We start from the raw sequence: 17,937 nt of genomic DNA on the forward strand, positions 1-17,937 counted from the left end.
CTGATCTATAGAAACTGTGAGATAATAAACGTGTGTTACTTTAAGCCACAAAATTTGTGATAATTCGTTACACAGCAACAGAAAGCTAACATGCCTTTTCAGAAGTAGCTGCCTCAATGACCATCATCCGGCTCAGGATCCCAAATTACTCTCATTACACCTCCTTGAAGGCCCCGCCCCAGCAGAGCCAGGGGCTGCCTCGAGCTTCCGTTCTTTCCTGCCCTGTGTCTCTAACTGTCTCTCTAAGTTGTTGGGTGAATGACTGTTTTCCCTCTGCTCTCCTTTTCTCCCACCTGACTGGCTGGTGTGCAGTGAAGACCTGTCCTGCCTTCCCTTCCCCACAGCTGACTCCCTCAGCCTGACCTCTTACCCACTTTTGCTTTCCTCAGAAGAGCAACTTCATGCAAGATGTGGAACAGGAAATGAGCCTTAAAGAAGGGATTGGAGAGGAGAGGAATGGGGAGGGAGGTGGCTCCAGGTGCTCTAAGTTCCCCCAGGCAGGTGGCTCCAGGCTTTTCTGCCAGGTCTGAGATTTGATACCTTCAGGCATTGCCCCAGTACCCTCCTTTCCCCGGCTCCTTTTGGACCCTCCTCTCCCAAGGCTCTTTCCTTAGCTTGAAACGTTCTTCCCACCCCTCTTACCTAGACATACTTGACTTGACCTCTCTTTTTCCAGCATCCCTTCCCCCAGGGAAACCTTCGGGACCAGTGCCCATGCACTCTTGGTGCTTGGCACAGTTGCAGTTTGGCATTTCTTCTTGTACCTCCGTCAGGGCTGTGAGCCGGCCTCTTGGTGGCTGGGCCTAGGTTGTTTTGCCGACCAGTGCCTGGGTGGGTTCTCAGGGTTTGTTGGCCAGCCCCCTGGAGTAACTGGCTTCTCTCCCTCAGCTCCCTCCTCCTCAGCCAAGCAGAGCACATCCCAACTCCTCCAGGTTGACTCTTCACCATTAGTAGATGGAGGTCCAAAGGGGGCAAACCTAAGAAGCAGGGGCCAGGGAGGAGCTGATGAGGGGCGGCAGCAAAAGATGCAACAGGAAGCTGTGGAGCAGCTCCTGCAGAAACTCTCCAGCACCAGCATGCCCAGTCCTCATAGGCTTTGGAGACAGTGGTGGAGTCCATGGGCTGTGAAGTCACGCTGCCTGGGATCAAACCTGGCTCCCCCTTGTCTCTGTGACCCTGGGGAAGTTGTTTCACCTCCCTAAAAGTCAGCTCCCTCACCTGTACAGTGGCCTCACAGTAGCATCCACCTCTTCATCCAAGTGAGGTAGTGATGGCGGCCGTCTGCCATGGGTTCTCCGTGTGTCAGGCACTGTGCTCAACACTTTACCAGGTTTGTCTCCCTTAAGCCTTTCTACAACCCTGCAAGGCAACTAGCCCTAGTTAAGAGAGGTTCTTTTAGTAAGTGGTGGGGTGGGATTTGGGCCCAGGTGTATCTGGCTACTTTGCAGGTGAGGACAAGCCTCCCGAGGTCCTCTCCTCCCCTGCCACTTAGACACCAGGATTCTGAAAATCTGGGCAGCCATGAGAAGGGCAGGCCCAAGTTCCTGGTTGGTGCTTCTAGTCTCCTGCTTAATAAAGAGCTGTTTGTCTGTCTATCCTTCCTATAGTTTTAAGCAATCATCTTTGCTCAAGACTTGCTGTGTTGTTATATTTCAGAGCAAGCTACACCGAGCCATGGAAATGTCCGTCAATCTGGACAAAGAGTTCTTGTTGAGAAAAGAGTTACTCGAAAAAGTTGAAAAAGAAACCCTGCAAGTAGAGGAGGTAGGAGAGGGTAAAACATACTGTTTCTGGTGTTTTTCTCTTTCTGTCTGCAAGGGCTCGGGTCAGCGTTCACCACGATCTAGGCCACCTTGGTTTTTGTGTAGAAAAGCCTAGATCATAAAAACCAAAATAGCTCTGGGCCATCAAATGAGAAAGTGGCCCCTGGAGGCTCCAGTCCATGGTGTTGCATTTTACTGCCGGGTTAGAATCTAGTGTCAGAAATCATGAAATCATCTAGAAACTACAGAGTCCAGATGACTCTCAAGAATTCCATAAGTGACCCATAAGGTACCACATTCAAAGTGTAGTGTATTCAATCTGGCAAAAAAAATGTATGATGCATGTAATAATGTAACTGATATGAGAAAAAGAACACATAGCAAAATATAACTTTCTGTGTAAAGGAGAGAAAGCTCTTTAAACATGGAGCTCTCACTTGGTACGGCAGATGCTCAGATGGCAGACCTGTGACCTCTGTCCCAGGCCCACTCCAGGGCCTGTGGTCACCATGTGAAAATGTGTGGTGTCATCTGAGCTCCCGATATCTGCATTGGGATTGAGTGCTCTCATTATTTTGTTGAACACATAGAGTTTAATTTCCACCAGTTACACACACCTAGGATATGACTCAAAGGAGACTTTGGGGGCAAGGTGACGGAAAATGAGCCCTGGACTTGTATTCAGAAGGCCTGGCATCAGGTTTGTGTTGCCAGTCTCTAGCCTTGAGCAAGCCTTTGAATTAGAACTGTTTCCACGTCTGTGAAAAAGACGTCACAGCCCTTGTTGCGGTAATCAGATAGGACGATGCTTTGTCAACCTCTTAAAGCCATTATTTCAGTTATTACTATCATTGCCTTGAATGAGTCTGAAGTGTCCCCAGCAGCATGTGTAGCCCCAAACCTGCCTACAATGGCCAAAAAGCCACAGGATTACTACATCCGACTCAGTTTTGCCATGGCATCCACATCGTATCCTTGAAGGAGAACCAGTATCCTTTGCAAAAAAGTCGGTCTCACTGCAGTGGCTGGTAACAAAGGTGAAGCAAAAGTCTGTGTGCTCTTTCCATGCAGAATTCCTGTGGTACTTCTTTGTTTGGGATGATATTTTTTAGATTACAAGTAAAACATGAAATCAGTTTTTTAAAGCCCAGCATTCACTACTTAGTATATTTTCATTTTCTTAACTTTTTAAAAAACAGCTCTGTTGGGATATAATTCATATATCAAATAATTTACCAATTTAAAGTGTACATTTGAGTGGTTTATAGTATATTTACAGAGTTGTGTAACAATCAGCATAATTATTTTAGAACATTTTCGTCACCTCAGAAAGAAACCCCGGACCAATTAGAAATCCTCCATTTCACCTCACCTCATTCCCACCCTGCAGCCATGGGTGACTACTAATCAGCTTTCTGTCTCTGTGAATTTGCCTTTTGTCAACCTTTCATATAAAAGGAATCATACAGTGTGACCCTTTAACTTTAATAATATTTTCAAGATTCATGTTATAGCATGTATCAGTACTTGTTTCTTTTCATGGCTGAATAATGTTTCCTTGCATGTACCACATTTTGTTTATACCATTCATCAGTTTGATCGATAGTTGTGTTGTTTTCGTTTTTTGGCTATTTTGAATAATGCTGCTGTGAACATTCATGTACAAGTTTTTGTGTGAATATATGTTTTCTTTTCTCTTGGACATATAGCTAACAGTGGAATTGTGGGGTGTATATATGGTACCTCTAGGTTTAACATTTACAGAACTGCCAAATTCTTTTGCAAAGTGGCTGCACCATTTTACACTCCCATCAAAAATGTACATGTGTCACAAAGTTATTTATTTTATTTAATCCTTATAATAAACTTGATGCAAGTAACATTTTTATCCCCATTTCATTGTATATATAACTTCAGACACAGAAATATTAAGTTTACTTTTTCCAAGTCTCACCTCTATTACGTGCAGATCAGCAATTCAAGCCCAGGCTCAGAATCTTAGATCTTAATCACTTGATTTATTCACAGCCATGAATCTGCTATCCTGTAGTCATACATGCAACCCTTCAACAATACTTATGTGCCAGGAATTGCTCTGAATAAAATGATTAAGATTTAAAAAAATGCACACATGTGACATTCACAGAAAGATAGACAAGATGAAAAGGCAGAGGGTTATGTACCAGATGAAGGAACAAGATAAAACCCCAGAAAAACAACTAAATGAAATGGAGATAGGCAACCTTCCAGAAAAAGAATTCAGAATAATGATAGTGAAGATGATCCAGGACCTCGGAAAAAGAACAGAGGCAAAGATCGAGAAGATGCAAGAAATGTTTAACAAAGATCTAGAAGAATGAAAGAACAAACAAACAGAGATGAACAATACAATAACTGAAATGAAAAATACACTAGAAGGAATCAATAGCAGAATAACTGAGGCAGAAGAACAGATAAGTGACCTGGAAGACAGAGTGGTGGAATTCACTGCTGTGGAACAGAATAAAGAAAAAAGAATGGAAAGAAATGAAGACAGCCTAAGAGACCTCTGGGACAACATTAAATGTAACAACATTCGCATTATAGGGGTCCCAGAAGGAGAAGAGAGAGAGAAAGGACCCTAGAAAATATTTGAAGAGATTATAGTCGAAAACTTCCCCAGCTTGGAAAAGGAAATAGCCACCCAAGTCCAGGAAGCACAGAGAGTCCCATACAGGATAAACCCAAGGAGAAACACGCCAAGACAAATAGTAATCAAATTGGCAAAAATTAAAGACAAAGAAAAATTATTGAAAGCAGTAACAGAAAAATGACAAATAACATACAAGGGAACTCCCATAAGGTTAACAGCTGATTTCTCAGCAGAAACTCTACAAGCCAGAAGGGAGTGGCATGATATACTTAAAGTGATGAAAGGGAAGAAGCTACAACCAAGATTACTCTACCCAACAAGGATCTCACTCAGATTCAATGGAGAAATCAAAAGCTTTACAGACAAGCAAAAGCTAAGAGAATTCAGCACCAGCAAACCAGCTCTACAACAAATACTAAAGGAACTTCTCTAAGTGGGAAACACAAGAGAAGAAAAGGACCTACAAAAACAAACCCAAAACAATTAAGAAAATGGTCATAGGAACATACATATTGATAATTACCTTAAACGTGAATGGATTAAATGCTCCAACGAAAAGACACAGGCTTGCTGAATGGATACAAAAACAAGACCCATATATATGCTGTCTACAAGAGACCCACTTCAGACCTAGGGACACATACAGACTGAAAGTGAGGGGATGGAAAAAGATATTCTATGCAAATGAAATCAAAAGAAAGCTGGAGTAGCAATACTTATATCAAAATAGGCTTGAAAATAAAGAATGTTACAAGAGACAAGGAAGGACACTACATAATGATCAAGGGATCAATCCAAGAAGAAAATACAACAATTATAAATATATATGCACCCAACATAGGAGAACCTCAATACATAAGGCAACTGCTAACAGCTCTAAAAGAGGAAATCGACAGTAACAGAATAATAGTGGGGGACTTTAACACCTCACTTACACCAATGGACAGATCATCCTAACAGAAAATTAATAAGGAAACAAGCTTTAAATGACACAATAGACCAGATAGATTTAATTGATATTTATAGGACATTCCATCCAAAAACAGCTAGATTACACTTTCTTCTCAAGTGTGCATGGAACATTCTCCAGGATAGATCACATCTTGGGTCACAAATCAAGCCTCAGCAAATTTAAGAAAATTGAAATCATATCAAGCATCTTTTCTGACCACAATGCTATGAGATTAGAAATGAATTACAGGGAAAAAAACGTAAAAAACACAAATACATGGAGGCTAAACAATACATTACTAAATAACCAAGATATCACAAAGAAATCAAAGAGGAGATCAAAAAATACCTACACACAAATGACAATGAAAACACGACGATCCAAAACCTATGGGATGCAGCAAAAGCAGTTCTAAGAGGGAAGTTTGTAGCTATACGAGCCTACCTCAAGAAACAAGAAAAATCTCAAATAAACAGTCTAACCTAATCTACACCTAAAGGAACTAGAGAAAGAAGAACAAACAAAACCAAAAGTTAGCAGAAGGAAAGAAATCATAAAGATCAGAGCAGATATAAATGAAATAGAAACAAAGAAAACAATAGCAAAGATCAATAAAACTAAAAGCTGGTTCTTTGAGACGATAAACAAAATTGATAAGCCATTAGCCAGACTCATCGAGAAAAAGAGGAAGAGGACTCAAATCAAAAAATTAGAAATGAAAATGGAGAAGTTACAACAGACACTGCAGAAATACAAAGCATCCTAAAAGACTACTACAAGCAACTCTATGTCAATAAAATGGACAACCTGGAAGAAATGGACAGATTCTTAGAAAGGTGTAACCTTCCAAGACTGAACCAGGAAGAAATAGAAAATATGAACAAACGAATCACAAGTAATGAAATTGAAACTGTGATTAAAAATCTTCCACCTGGGCTTCCCTGGTGGCACAGTGGTTGAGAGTCCGCCTGCCGATGCAGGGGACACGGGTTTGTGCCCAGTCCAGGAAGATCCCACATGCTGCGGAGCTGCTGGGCCCATGAGCCATGGCCGCTGGGCCTGCGCGTCCAGAGCCTCTGCTCCGCAACGGGAGAGGCCACAACAGTGAGAGACCCACGTAACACACACACACAAAAAAAAAATCTTCCACCAAACAAAAGTCCAGGGCCAGATGGCTTCACAGGTGAATTCTATCAAACATTTAAAGAGCTAACACTCATCCTTCTCAAACTCTTCCAAAAAAATTGCATAGGAAGGAAAACTCCCAAACTCATTCTATGAGGCCACCATCACCCTGTTACCAAAACCAGACAAAGATACTACAGAAAAAGAAAATTAGAGCCCAATATCACTGATGAATATAGATGCAAAAATCCTCAACAAAATACTAGCAAACAGAATCCAACAACACATTAAAAGGATCATACACCATGATCAAGTGGGATTTATCCTAGGATTGCAAGAATTTTTCAATATATGCAAATCAATCAATGTGATACACCTTATTAACAGATTGAAAAAGAAAAAACATATGGTCATCTCAATGGATGCAGAAAAAGCATTGGACAAAATGCAACACCCATTTATGATAAAAACTCTCCAGAAAGTGGGCATAGAGGGAACCTACCTCAACATAATAAAGGCCATATACAACAAACCCACAGCAAACATCATTCTCAATGGTGAAAAACTGAAAGCATTTCCTCTAAGATCATGAACAAGACAAGGATGTCCACTCTCACCACTATTATTCAACATAGTTTTGGAAGTCCTAGCCATGACAATCAGAGAAGAAAAAGAAATAAAAGAAATACAAATTGGAAAAGAAGAAGTAAAACTCTCCCTGTTTGCAGATGACATGGCACTATACACAGAGAATCCTAAAAATGCCACCAGAAAACTACTAGAGCTGATCAATGAGTTTGGTAAAGTTGCAGGATACAAAATTAATGCACAGAAATCTCTTGCATTCCTATACACTAATGATGAAAAATCTGAAAGAGAAATTAATGAAACACTCCCATTTACCATTGCAACAAAAAGAATAAAATACCTAGGAATAAACCTACCTAGGGAGACAAAAGACCTGTATGCAGAAAACTATAAGACACTGATGAAAGAAATTAAAGATGATACCAACAGATGGAGAGATATACCATGTTCTTGGATTGGAAGACTCAATATTGTGCAAATGACTGTACTACCCAAAGCAATCTACAGATTCAATGCAATCCCTATCAAATTACCAATGACATTTTTTACAGAGCTAGAACAAAAAATCTTAAATTTGTATGGAGACACAAAAGACCCTGAATAGCCAAAGCAGTCTTGAGGGAAAAAAATGGAGCTGGAGGAATCAGACTCCCTGACTTCAGACTATACTACAAAGCTACAGTAATCAAGACAATATGGTACTGGCACAAAAACAGAAATATAGATCAATGGAACAGGACAGAAAGCCCAGAGATAAACCCACGCATCTATGGTCAACTAATCTATGACAAAGGAGGCAAAGACATACAATGGAGTAAAGACAGTCTCTTCAATAAGTGGTGCTGGGAAAACTGGACAGCTCCATGTAAAAGATCGAAATTAGAACACTCCCTAACACCATACACAAAATTAACTCAAAATGGATTAGAGACGTAAGTGTAACCGGGCACTATAAAACTCTTAGCGGAAAACATAGGAAGAACAGTTTTTGACATAAATCACAACAAGATATTTTTGATCCACCTCCCAGAGTAATGGAAATAAAACCAAAAATAAACAAATGGGACCTAATGAAACTTAAAAGCTTTTGTACAGCAAAGGAAACCATAAACTAGATGAAAAGACAACCCTCAGAATGGGAGAAAATATTTGTAAATGAAGCAATTGACAAAGGATTAATCTCCAAAATATACAAGCAACTCATGCAGCTCAATATCAAAAAATCAAACAACCCAATCCAAAAATGGGCAGAAGACCTAAATAGACATGTCTCCAAAGAAGATATACAGATTGCCAGCAAACACGTGAAAGGATGCTCGACATCACTAATCATTAGAGAAATGCAAATCAAAACTACAGTGAGGTATCACCTCACACCAGTCAGAATGGGCATTATTAGAAAATCTACAAACAACAAATGCAGGAGAGAGTGTGGAGAAAAGAGAAGTGTCTTGCACTGTTGGTGGGAGTGTAAATTGATACAGCCACTATGGAGAACAGTATGGGGGTTCCTTAAAGAACTAAAGATAGAATTATCATATGACCCAGCAATCCCACTACTGGGCATATACCCAGAGAAAAACATAATTTAAAAAGACACATGCACCCCAGTGTTCATTGCAGCACTATTTACAATAGCCAGGTCATGGAAGCAACCTAAATGCCCATTGACAGACGAATGGATAAAGAAGTTGTGGTACATATATACAATGGAATATTACTCAGCCAGAAAAGGAATGAAATTGGGTCATTTGTAGAGAGGTGGATGGATCTAGAGACTGTCATACAGAGTGAAGTAAGTCAGAAGGAGAAAAACAAATATCGTATATTAACGCATATATGTGGAGCCTAGAAAATGGTACAGATGAACTGGTTTGCAGAGCATAAATTGAGACACAGAAGTAGAGAAAAAATGCATGGACACCAAGGGGGGAAAGTGGCAGGGAGTGGGGATTGTGGTGTGATGAATTGGGCAATTGAGACTGACATGTATATACTGATGTGTAGAAAATCGATGACTAATAAGAAAAAGAAATACATGAAAGTTGAGTGGAAATATAAAGAAAATTCCTATAACTTAAAAAAAGAAAGTGGGGCTTCCTGGGTGGCGCAGTGGTTGAGAGTCCGCCTGCCGATGCAGGGGACACAGGTTCGTGCCCCGGTCTGGGAGGATCCCACATGCCGCGGAGCAGCTGGGCCCGTGAGCCATGGCCGCTGAGCCTGCGCGTCTGGAGCCTGTGCTCTGCAACGGGAGAGGCCAGAACAGTGAGAGGCCTGCATACCGCAAAAAGAAAAAAAAAAGAAAGAAAATGTACGTGTGAGTGTTCCAATTTCTGTTCGTGTTCACCAACACTTGTTATTTTCAGGTGTTTTTTTTAATGCTGTCCTAGTGGGTGTGAAGTGGTATTTCATTGTGGTTTTGATTTGAATTTCCTTGATTACTGATGACATGAAGCATCTTTTCATATGCTTTTTGGCCACATGTCTGTCATTTTTGCCGAAATGTCTATTCAAGGCCTTTGCCCAGTTTTTTTTTTAAATAAATTTATTTATTTTATTTATTTATTTTTGGCTGAGTTGGGTTTTTGTTGCTGCATGAGGACTTTCTCTAGTTGTGGCGAGCGGGGTACTGTTCGTTGTAGTGTGCGGGCTTCTTGTTGCAGTGGCTTCCTTTGTTGAGGAGCACAGGCTCTAGGTACACAGGCTTCAGTAGTTGTGGTGCACAGGCTCAGTAGTTGTGGCTCACAGGCTGTAGAGCACAGGCTCAGTAGCTGTGGCGCACGGGCTTAGTTGGTGCACAGCCTGTGGGATCTTCCCAGCCCAGGGCTCAAACCCGTGTCCCCTCCATTGGCAGGTGGATTCTTAACCACTGTGCCACCAGGGAAGTCCCTCCTATGTCTCTTCTTAAGACTTTTATAGGTCTTAAATTTAGGTTACAATGCATTGTGAGTTACTTTGTAAATGGTGTGAGGAAGGGATCCAAAAGCTGAAAGAAGAAAGGAGATGCATTATGTTCATAGAATTTGTTACACTAACCTTCCTTTACCACTTGTGTGGTTCTCTTCACTTCTTACTGTAGATCTGAGTTACCATCTGGTGTTATCTTCCTACTCAAATACAGATTCATTTCAGCCTGGTTTTGTGCTATTATTGTCAAATATATTACATTTTATATGTTATAGGTCCAATATAAAATTATATACATATTGTTTTATGAAAATGCTTTTAAAGTCAGTTAAAAGAAGGAAAATATGCAATTATGCTGTTTTTTTAATAATTACGTCCATAATTACCTGTGTTTGTGCTATTTGTTTTCTTGGATGTAGCCTTGTTCTACAGAAGTAAAGTGCTATTTTCATCACATCATATCAAGGGAGCATCCTGTCAACAAGACTTTTCATTGCTGATGTTAACCTTGATCATCTGGCTGAGATGGTGTTCCACAGGTTTCTCGACTGCAAAGTTACTCTTTCCCACTTTTCAGACTTTACTCTTTGGAAGGAAGGTCCTGTGTGCAGGCCACGCTTAAGAAGTAGGGGTTATAAATTTTTTGGAATTCTTCTCTGTGAGAGATTTATCAATTCTACCCCATTTGTTTATTTTAAAAATTATTTATTTATATCAGCATCAATTCATGAATATTAATTTTATATATTGGTTTATAATCTAACATTATTTATTTTGTTGCTCCCATTGTTCCAGTTGGCTATTGAGAGCTCTTTCAGTCAGGTTCTGTGTTCCTCTGGTTTATCCCCATTTTTGTGGGTCGTTATTGTTGTTGTTGTATGTGTGTGTGTTTTGTTTTGAGCACCTCTTTCCCTTCTGGAACTGGAAGATGCTCCAGGCTCTTCTTGTATATTTCCTGCCCCAGTCCTAGAATTAGCCATTTCTCCAAGAAGTTTTAGGTCTTTTTATTTGATTAATATTGGAAACCAAGATCTGGGTGTGCTTGCTCATTGCTTTCTTGCATTTTTGAAAGATAGTTTTGCTGGATGTAAGATTCTTTGTCGACAGTTTTTTTTTTTCCTTTCAGCACTTAGAGTATGTCATCCCACTGCCTTTGGGCCTCCATTTTGTTTCTGATGAGAAGTCAGCTATTAATCTTATTGGGCTTCCCTTGTATGTGATGAATTGTTTTCTCTTGCTGCTTTCAATATATTCTCTTTGCCTTGTCAGTCAACATTTTGGGTACAAAGTATCTGGGCATGGATTTCTTTGCACTAATCCTACTTGGAGTTTGTTGAAGTTTGTGGATGTGGGAAGTTTTCATGTGTGTTGGTGCACTTAGGGGTGTTCCACATTTCTCCAAGACTTCTTTCTTCTTTTTTCTCTGTGCTCTTCATATTGCATAATCTCTATCAACTTACCTTAAGTTAACTGATTATTTCTTCTCTTGGCTTAAATGTACTGTTGATCCTCTCTAGTGAATTTTTCATTCTGTTTGGAAAGACTCCAGATTTTCTATTTGGTTCTTCTTTTTATTTTTTAAATAATTTCTACCTCTTTATTGATATTCTCTGATAAGACACTATCATCATATATTCTTTTAATTCTTTAAACATGGTTTCCTTTCGTTTTTTGAACATCTTTATAATAGTTGCTTCAAAGACTTTGCTAAGTCCACCATCTGGATTCTCCGAAAGGCAGTTTATGTTGCCTGCTTTTTTCCGGGTGTGGGTCACACTTCCTTGTTTCTTTCCTATTTCGTAATTTTTGTTGAATACTGGACTTTTTAGATAATATACTTTAGCATCACCAGATACTGATCTTGGTCTTGTCATTGTTTTTGTTTGTTGTGTACTAATTTGGCTGGACTAATTCAGTAAAGTCTATTTCTCCTGCTGTTAGTAGCCTCTGATGTGGCTCCCCAGAGGGTACAGCCTTGATCATGGATACAATCTCCCTGACAACCAGGGTGATTTCAGCTTAGTTCTCTTTAACTCCTCCATCTTCCAGCTAAACTTCTTGCCAGTCTACCTCTATTGGTGTCACACCTAGCTGTTAGCCTCTATTAATTACTAGCTAATTGCTCTATTGCTTTAACACCCTGAGACGTGAATTGTTCCACATTCTGATCTAATTACAGTCAGGCCCTGTCACAGGGGCAAAGTGTTGCCAGTCATTGAGGCTTGCTCTAACCCCATAAGGCTCTTAATTGTCTCTTTCTCTGGTTAAGTTAAACATCTAGCTAATCTACTTTTTGCTTGTTGCTACTAATATGGAACTATCAGATTGATCTTAATTGCTCACCCCAAAGATCTCCATTGTTTTCCACAAAGTCTTTAGCATGAACTCCCCACACTCTGATCCAAATAAAGTTCACCTTCTTAGGCAGCGTTCCAGAGCTTTATATTTTACAGCCTCTCCCCTTGGGCAAAATTTCTGCACCATTGCACTGGAGCTGGGTGTGGAAACAGTGGCCTGTCTTTCCTGTAGTTTCACCCCTGCTCTACAAGTGGGGTGCTGCATAGGGACTGCAGTCCCGGGTCTTCTCAGTGTATCCCTCATAGCTAGTACCTATTTTTTAATGCTTTAATTCTTGCTACTTCATTATATTTTATCTTAGGTATTCTGTAATCATCATTCTCACAGGAGTGTCCACTGATGGTTCTGGGTACATTTTTAGGTCTCCCCACTGTTGTATGTCATGCTAGACCGATAATAGGTATGCACTGAACACTGCCTGACAAATTTTTGTTGCATTCTGAAAAAAAGTTGATAAAAAAATAATTTTATTGGGTTAAAACAGCATTTCTCAAACGAGAAGGTGACAAACAGTCACCTGGGGATCTTGTTAAAAGCAGATTCTGATTGGATAGGTATGGGTGGCCTGAGGCTTTGCATGTTCACCCAATTCCCAGGTGATGCCAGTGTCACAGCAAGGAATCAAAATACAATACTAGGTTAGGAAGATTCAACATCATAAAAAATGTTAGTTCTGTTTAAGTTGATCTGTGAAATAATAGTATTCCAATTAAAATAACAAGGAGATTTTTAAAAATTTTTATTTATTTATTTTGGCTGCACTGGGTCTTAATTGCAGCATTTGAGATCCTCAGTCATGGCATGCAGGATCTTTTTAAGTCATGGCACACGGGCTTCTTAGCTGCGGCATGCAGACTTCTTGGTTGCGGCACGTGGACTCTCAGTTGCGGCACGCAAACACCTAGTTGCAAAATGCACGCAGGATCTAGTTCCCTGACCAGGGATTGAACCCAGGCCTCCTGCATTGGGAGCATGGAGTCCTACCCACTGGACCAACAGGGAAGTCCCACAAGGAGATTTCTTTAAAGGCTTAAGTAAACTGACTCAAAAATTCTTTTGGAAGAATAAATAAGAATATCCCCAAAATTCTTAATAAGGAGGAGACTAGCCTTACTAGATACTGAAACGTGTTATGAAGTTACAGTATTTAAAACAAGTCCATGAATAGATGGGAAGATAAAAGAAAAAAACGTAAGCCATATGATGAACTCTAATACAGACCATATATGATATGTATATGATCAAGTTTCTGATAGTTTTGATATTGATACATTTAGTTTGTGATAAAGGTAGCATTGCAATGAGAGACAACAGATTATTCAATAAATGATTTGCAATGACTGGGTAGCCATTTAGGAAAAAATTAATTTGGAACTATATGTAATAGCAAAATTAATCCAGGCGTATCAGAGATTTAAATGTTAACAATAGAACCATTCAAGTCCTGAACTTATATAATGGGAACATTTTTATCGTAATCTTGGAATATGGAAGACTTTTAAAATGTGAAAGCTATAAACCATGAAATCAATAAAGTCAGCTATATAAAAATAAAAAATTTTCTGCATGGCAAAAACCATCATAAGCGAAGCCCAAAGATAAGTAACTGGAAAAATATTGTATTAATATCAGAAGGAGCTAATTTTCTTAAAAGATAAATGTCTTATAAATTAACAAGAAAAATCTAACAAAAAATAGGAAAAAACTGGGCCAAAGATTTAAACAGAAAAGCTAAAAAATCTTAAACATATGAAAAATGTTCCTCTTTGCTCATAAGGAACAGAAAATAAAAGCTATAATGAGGTACCATTTTCCCTCTGTTAGATTGACAAAGATGAAAAAGTAAGATTGTGTTGCGAGAATGGAGAAAACAGGCAGTCTCAAACATTGCTGCGGAAGTATAATTGGCTTCATCATTATAATAGAAGGCACGTTAGCACCATTTACCGTACATACACATATGCTTAGGGCAGGGTGTCTCAACCTAGACCCTACTGACATTTCGGGTCAGATAATTCTTCGTTGTGGGGGCCATCCTGTGCATTGCAGGGTGTTTAGCAGCATCCCTGGCCTCCACCTACCCTATGCCAGTAGCACTCCCCTAATTGTGACACACAAAAATGTCTCCAGACATTGCCAAATGTCTCCTGGGGGCAAAAGAGCTTCTGGTTGAGAACCACTGCCTTAGAATAAGCAATTTCACTTTCAGTAGCTTATCCTACTGATATATTGTACTTGCATTTTTACAAAATGATGTATACCCAGAAAATTTGTAAGCACAGCACTGCTCGTTGTAATAGCAAGAGATGGAGAAGCTAAGTGACTGTTGGTGGGGACCTGTTAAAGTATGGTACATCCATACAATGGAAAATTAGGAAGCTGTTAAAAAGAATGAGTAAATTCTTTATGTGTTGATACAGAAGAATCTTCAATATGTATTGAGTGGAAGGAAAAATTTAGATGAATGAAAGTGAATAGAATTGGCTACTCTTTGGGTCAGAAAGGTAAACATATATGTTTGTATGGATATAGATTTCTAGAAGGATGCATGAAACCTAAAAACAGTGTGTGCTTCTTGGAAGGGGACTTGTGTGGCTGGGGACAGGGGTGGGTTGGGAGCTTGTCACTGTGTACTTTTATACCATTTGAATTGAACGTATTGCCTATTCAAAACAATTGTTAAAAGGACAATGCTAATTCAAAAAGCCACTCGGAAGAAAAAGACTAGTTAATTTTACTGTATAATAATTTTTGAAAACGAAATGTAAAAAGACAGAGTCCTCAAAAAATTGAATAATCATATGATCCAGCAAGTTGTCTTCCAGGTATATACCCAAAATAATTGAAAGCATGAACTTGAACAACAGGTATTTGTACACCCATGTTTGTAGCAGCATTACTTACAATAGCCAAAATGTAGAAGCAACTCAAGTGTCCATCGACAGATGAGTGAATAACCAAAGTGAGTTGTATATGCATATAATAGAATATATTGTTTTATTTATATTCTTTTAAGGATGAATATTATTCATCCTTAAAAAGGAAAGAAATTTTGACATGCTACAACATGGATGAACCCTGAAGACATTTATGCTAAGTGAAATTAGCCAGTCACAAAAGGGCAAATATTGTATGATTCCACTTATATGAGTTACCTAGAGTAGTCACATTCATGGAGACAGAAAATAGAATGGTAGTTGCCAGGGCCTATGGGGAGGGGTTTGAGGAGTTAGTGTTTAATGGGTACAGAGGTTCAGTTGGGGCAGGTGAAAAAATTCTGGAGATGGCTGGTGATAAAGGTTGCAAAACAATGTGAATTGTTCTGTGAATGCCACAGAACTGTACACTTAAAAACGGTTAAAATGGGAAATTTTATGTTAGGTGTATTCTGCCAAAAAAAAAAAGACAGGAAAATGAATTGAAATTGATCTAATCAAAGTATACTTAAAAAGCAAAAAAAGCCCCTAAGCAATCAAAACTAAAGCATATTCCTTAATAGAGGAAGGAAGGGAGGAAGGAAGAAAGGAAGGAAGGGAGGGAAAAAGACTGTTTTAGACTTTACTTAATGTTTCTAAACTGGACGAAAATGTCACGATCTGTAAAGAAAAAGAATCTTGTGATTTCACCCACTCCTTTGAAAATGTAAACATTATTTTTAGAACTACATTGAAACTGGGGAGAGATGCCAGGGCCAGTAAGTCCCAGGAGGCTAGAACTGCCAGGGAGCCCCACATTTAATTGGTCCTTCCCAACCCAGGACCGGGCCAAGGCCATGGCTCTGAACAAGCAGCTCCGGAAGCAGCTGTCTGAGTTCCGAGTGCCACAGGTGATGATGTACGTCCGGGAGAAGATGCGAAACAGGGACCTGGAGAAGGCCATCGGGATGTGGGAGAGGAAAGTGGAGATTGCAGAGGTGAGTTACAGGAAGTCCCAAGACCCGCGATATCTTATGGCCCTCACATTTTTGTTTAGGATTTTGTTTGCTGAGGTAAGAATACAGGATTTTAGACACGTAATACCTGTGAGAAATCTCAGCCGTTGCTTCGACTCTTACACCAAAATAAAGATGGCTTTTTTTTTTTTTTTCCTTAAAGTTTCTTTTTCTTGTTAGGGACAGTCTTTTCAGGTTATCAGGAAGAGACTCTAGTAATGGTGTGTTTTTAGTTGCTTGTTTTCTTATTGATCTCTGGAAGCTTCTGAATCCCTCTCCCAACCATTGATAATTCAGTGATTGCTATTTTATACATGGAGAAGCCAGTTTTTAAAAATTGAGATAATAATGGATTTTTTTTAAGATGTTGGGGGTAGGAGTTTATTAATTAATTAATTTATTTTTGCTGTGTTGGGTCTTGGTTTCTGTGCAAGGGCTTTCTCTAGCTGTGGCAAGCAGGAGCCACTCTTCATCGCGGTGCGCGGGCCTCTCACTATCGCGGCCTCTCTTGTTGCGGAGCACAGGCTCCGGACGCACAGGCTCAGTAGTTGTGGCTCATGGGCCTAGTTAATCCGTGGCATGTGGGATCCTCCCAGACCAGGGCTCGAACCCGTGTCCCCTGCATTAGCAGGCAGATTCTCAACCACTGTGCCACCAGGGAAGCCCAATAATGGATTTTAATATCACTCAGAACCCGATTCCATGCATTTACATATTTGCCATGGGTTTTTGATGTTGACTAACCCCATAGCGTTTTCATATGGTACAGTGTGCACAGAAGCACCCTTGCCCCTTGTAAGCCATGGAAGAGAAAAAGGAAAAGTGCAAATGATATGCTGGCATCAAAAAAAAAGGAAAGCACCAAGACTGCCACAGACCAGGTTGCACACTGAGGGCACTTAAGACATCCTTAGGGTAGCTTAAAAACCCAGTCAGGTCACTTGGGAAGCTTGGCATTCTCACATCTAGACCCCAGCTCCATTTTCCACAGAGCGTTTACCTGCCCTTATAGTGGTCACTTGGCAGCAGGAAAGTAAATTAGGATCCATACTTGGGCCCATCACATCTGGGGCTAAGAAGTAGCAAAGAAGTACAGAAGGAACCTGCAACTTCTCACTTCATGGAACAGAGACAAGCTCTAGAAGAGTCCTCCAGATGCCCCAAGGTGGCCTGCGTCCGCCGCACGCAAGCAGACACTGCCCCATATACGAGGTCATCCATACCATCACAGGGCTGGATGCAGGTAGAATAGGCACAATCTGTTTGTCCCAAATGACCTTCTCCCTCCTCCCTCTTTCTCCCTTTTGCAGATGTCCTTAAAAGGCTACCGCAAGGCTTGGAATAAAATGAAAATCACCAATGAGCAGTTGCGGGCAATTTGCCCCCTGGGAAATAGCCAGAGGGAGGCGACGGCTGCCGACCAAAAAGTGATCCATTAAAGTAATCAGCTCCTCTCTAGTCATGGGGTCCTCTCACTGTTCCCTGTGCTGGCTGGTGTCCCCAATTCTCCAGCCAGGTTGCTGGTCACCTCCCAGGCCACATCGGCCCCCGGGGAGTGTTTTCACAGCCTGACTCCGGGAACCATAAACACTGAAAGAACCACAGGGCACTCTAATGGTTTGACACTTGTTAGCCTACGTTTAGTTCACAAGCACACATGAAAATGACCTTCCTGCATGTG

General features: G+C 40.3%; 1 protein-coding gene across 2 annotated transcripts in view; it reads left to right on the forward strand.

Moving 5' to 3' along the window:
* CFAP263 (cilia and flagella associated protein 263) overlaps positions 1-17,731 on the forward strand; it is a 30,479-nt gene extending 12,748 nt beyond the window's left edge. The window contains exons 7-9 of one of the 2 annotated variants that reach the window (XM_065899161.1): positions 1,657-1,764; positions 16,083-16,238; positions 17,567-17,731. In XM_065899161.1, the coding sequence (XP_065755233.1) occupies positions 1,657-1,764; positions 16,083-16,238; positions 17,567-17,695 (393 nt within the window). In that variant the 3' untranslated portion in view covers positions 17,696-17,731. Of the gene's footprint in view, positions 1-1,614; positions 1,765-16,082; positions 16,239-17,566 lie in introns of both variants that reach the window. The other variant, XM_065899160.1, reaches the window with a different exon arrangement.
* The last annotated feature ends 206 nt before the right edge of the window (positions 17,732-17,937 follow it).

Source organism: Phocoena phocoena, chromosome 20 (assembly GCF_963924675.1).
Source record: "Phocoena phocoena chromosome 20, mPhoPho1.1, whole genome shotgun sequence".
Classification (NCBI taxonomy): Eukaryota; Metazoa; Chordata; class Mammalia; order Artiodactyla; family Phocoenidae; genus Phocoena; species Phocoena phocoena.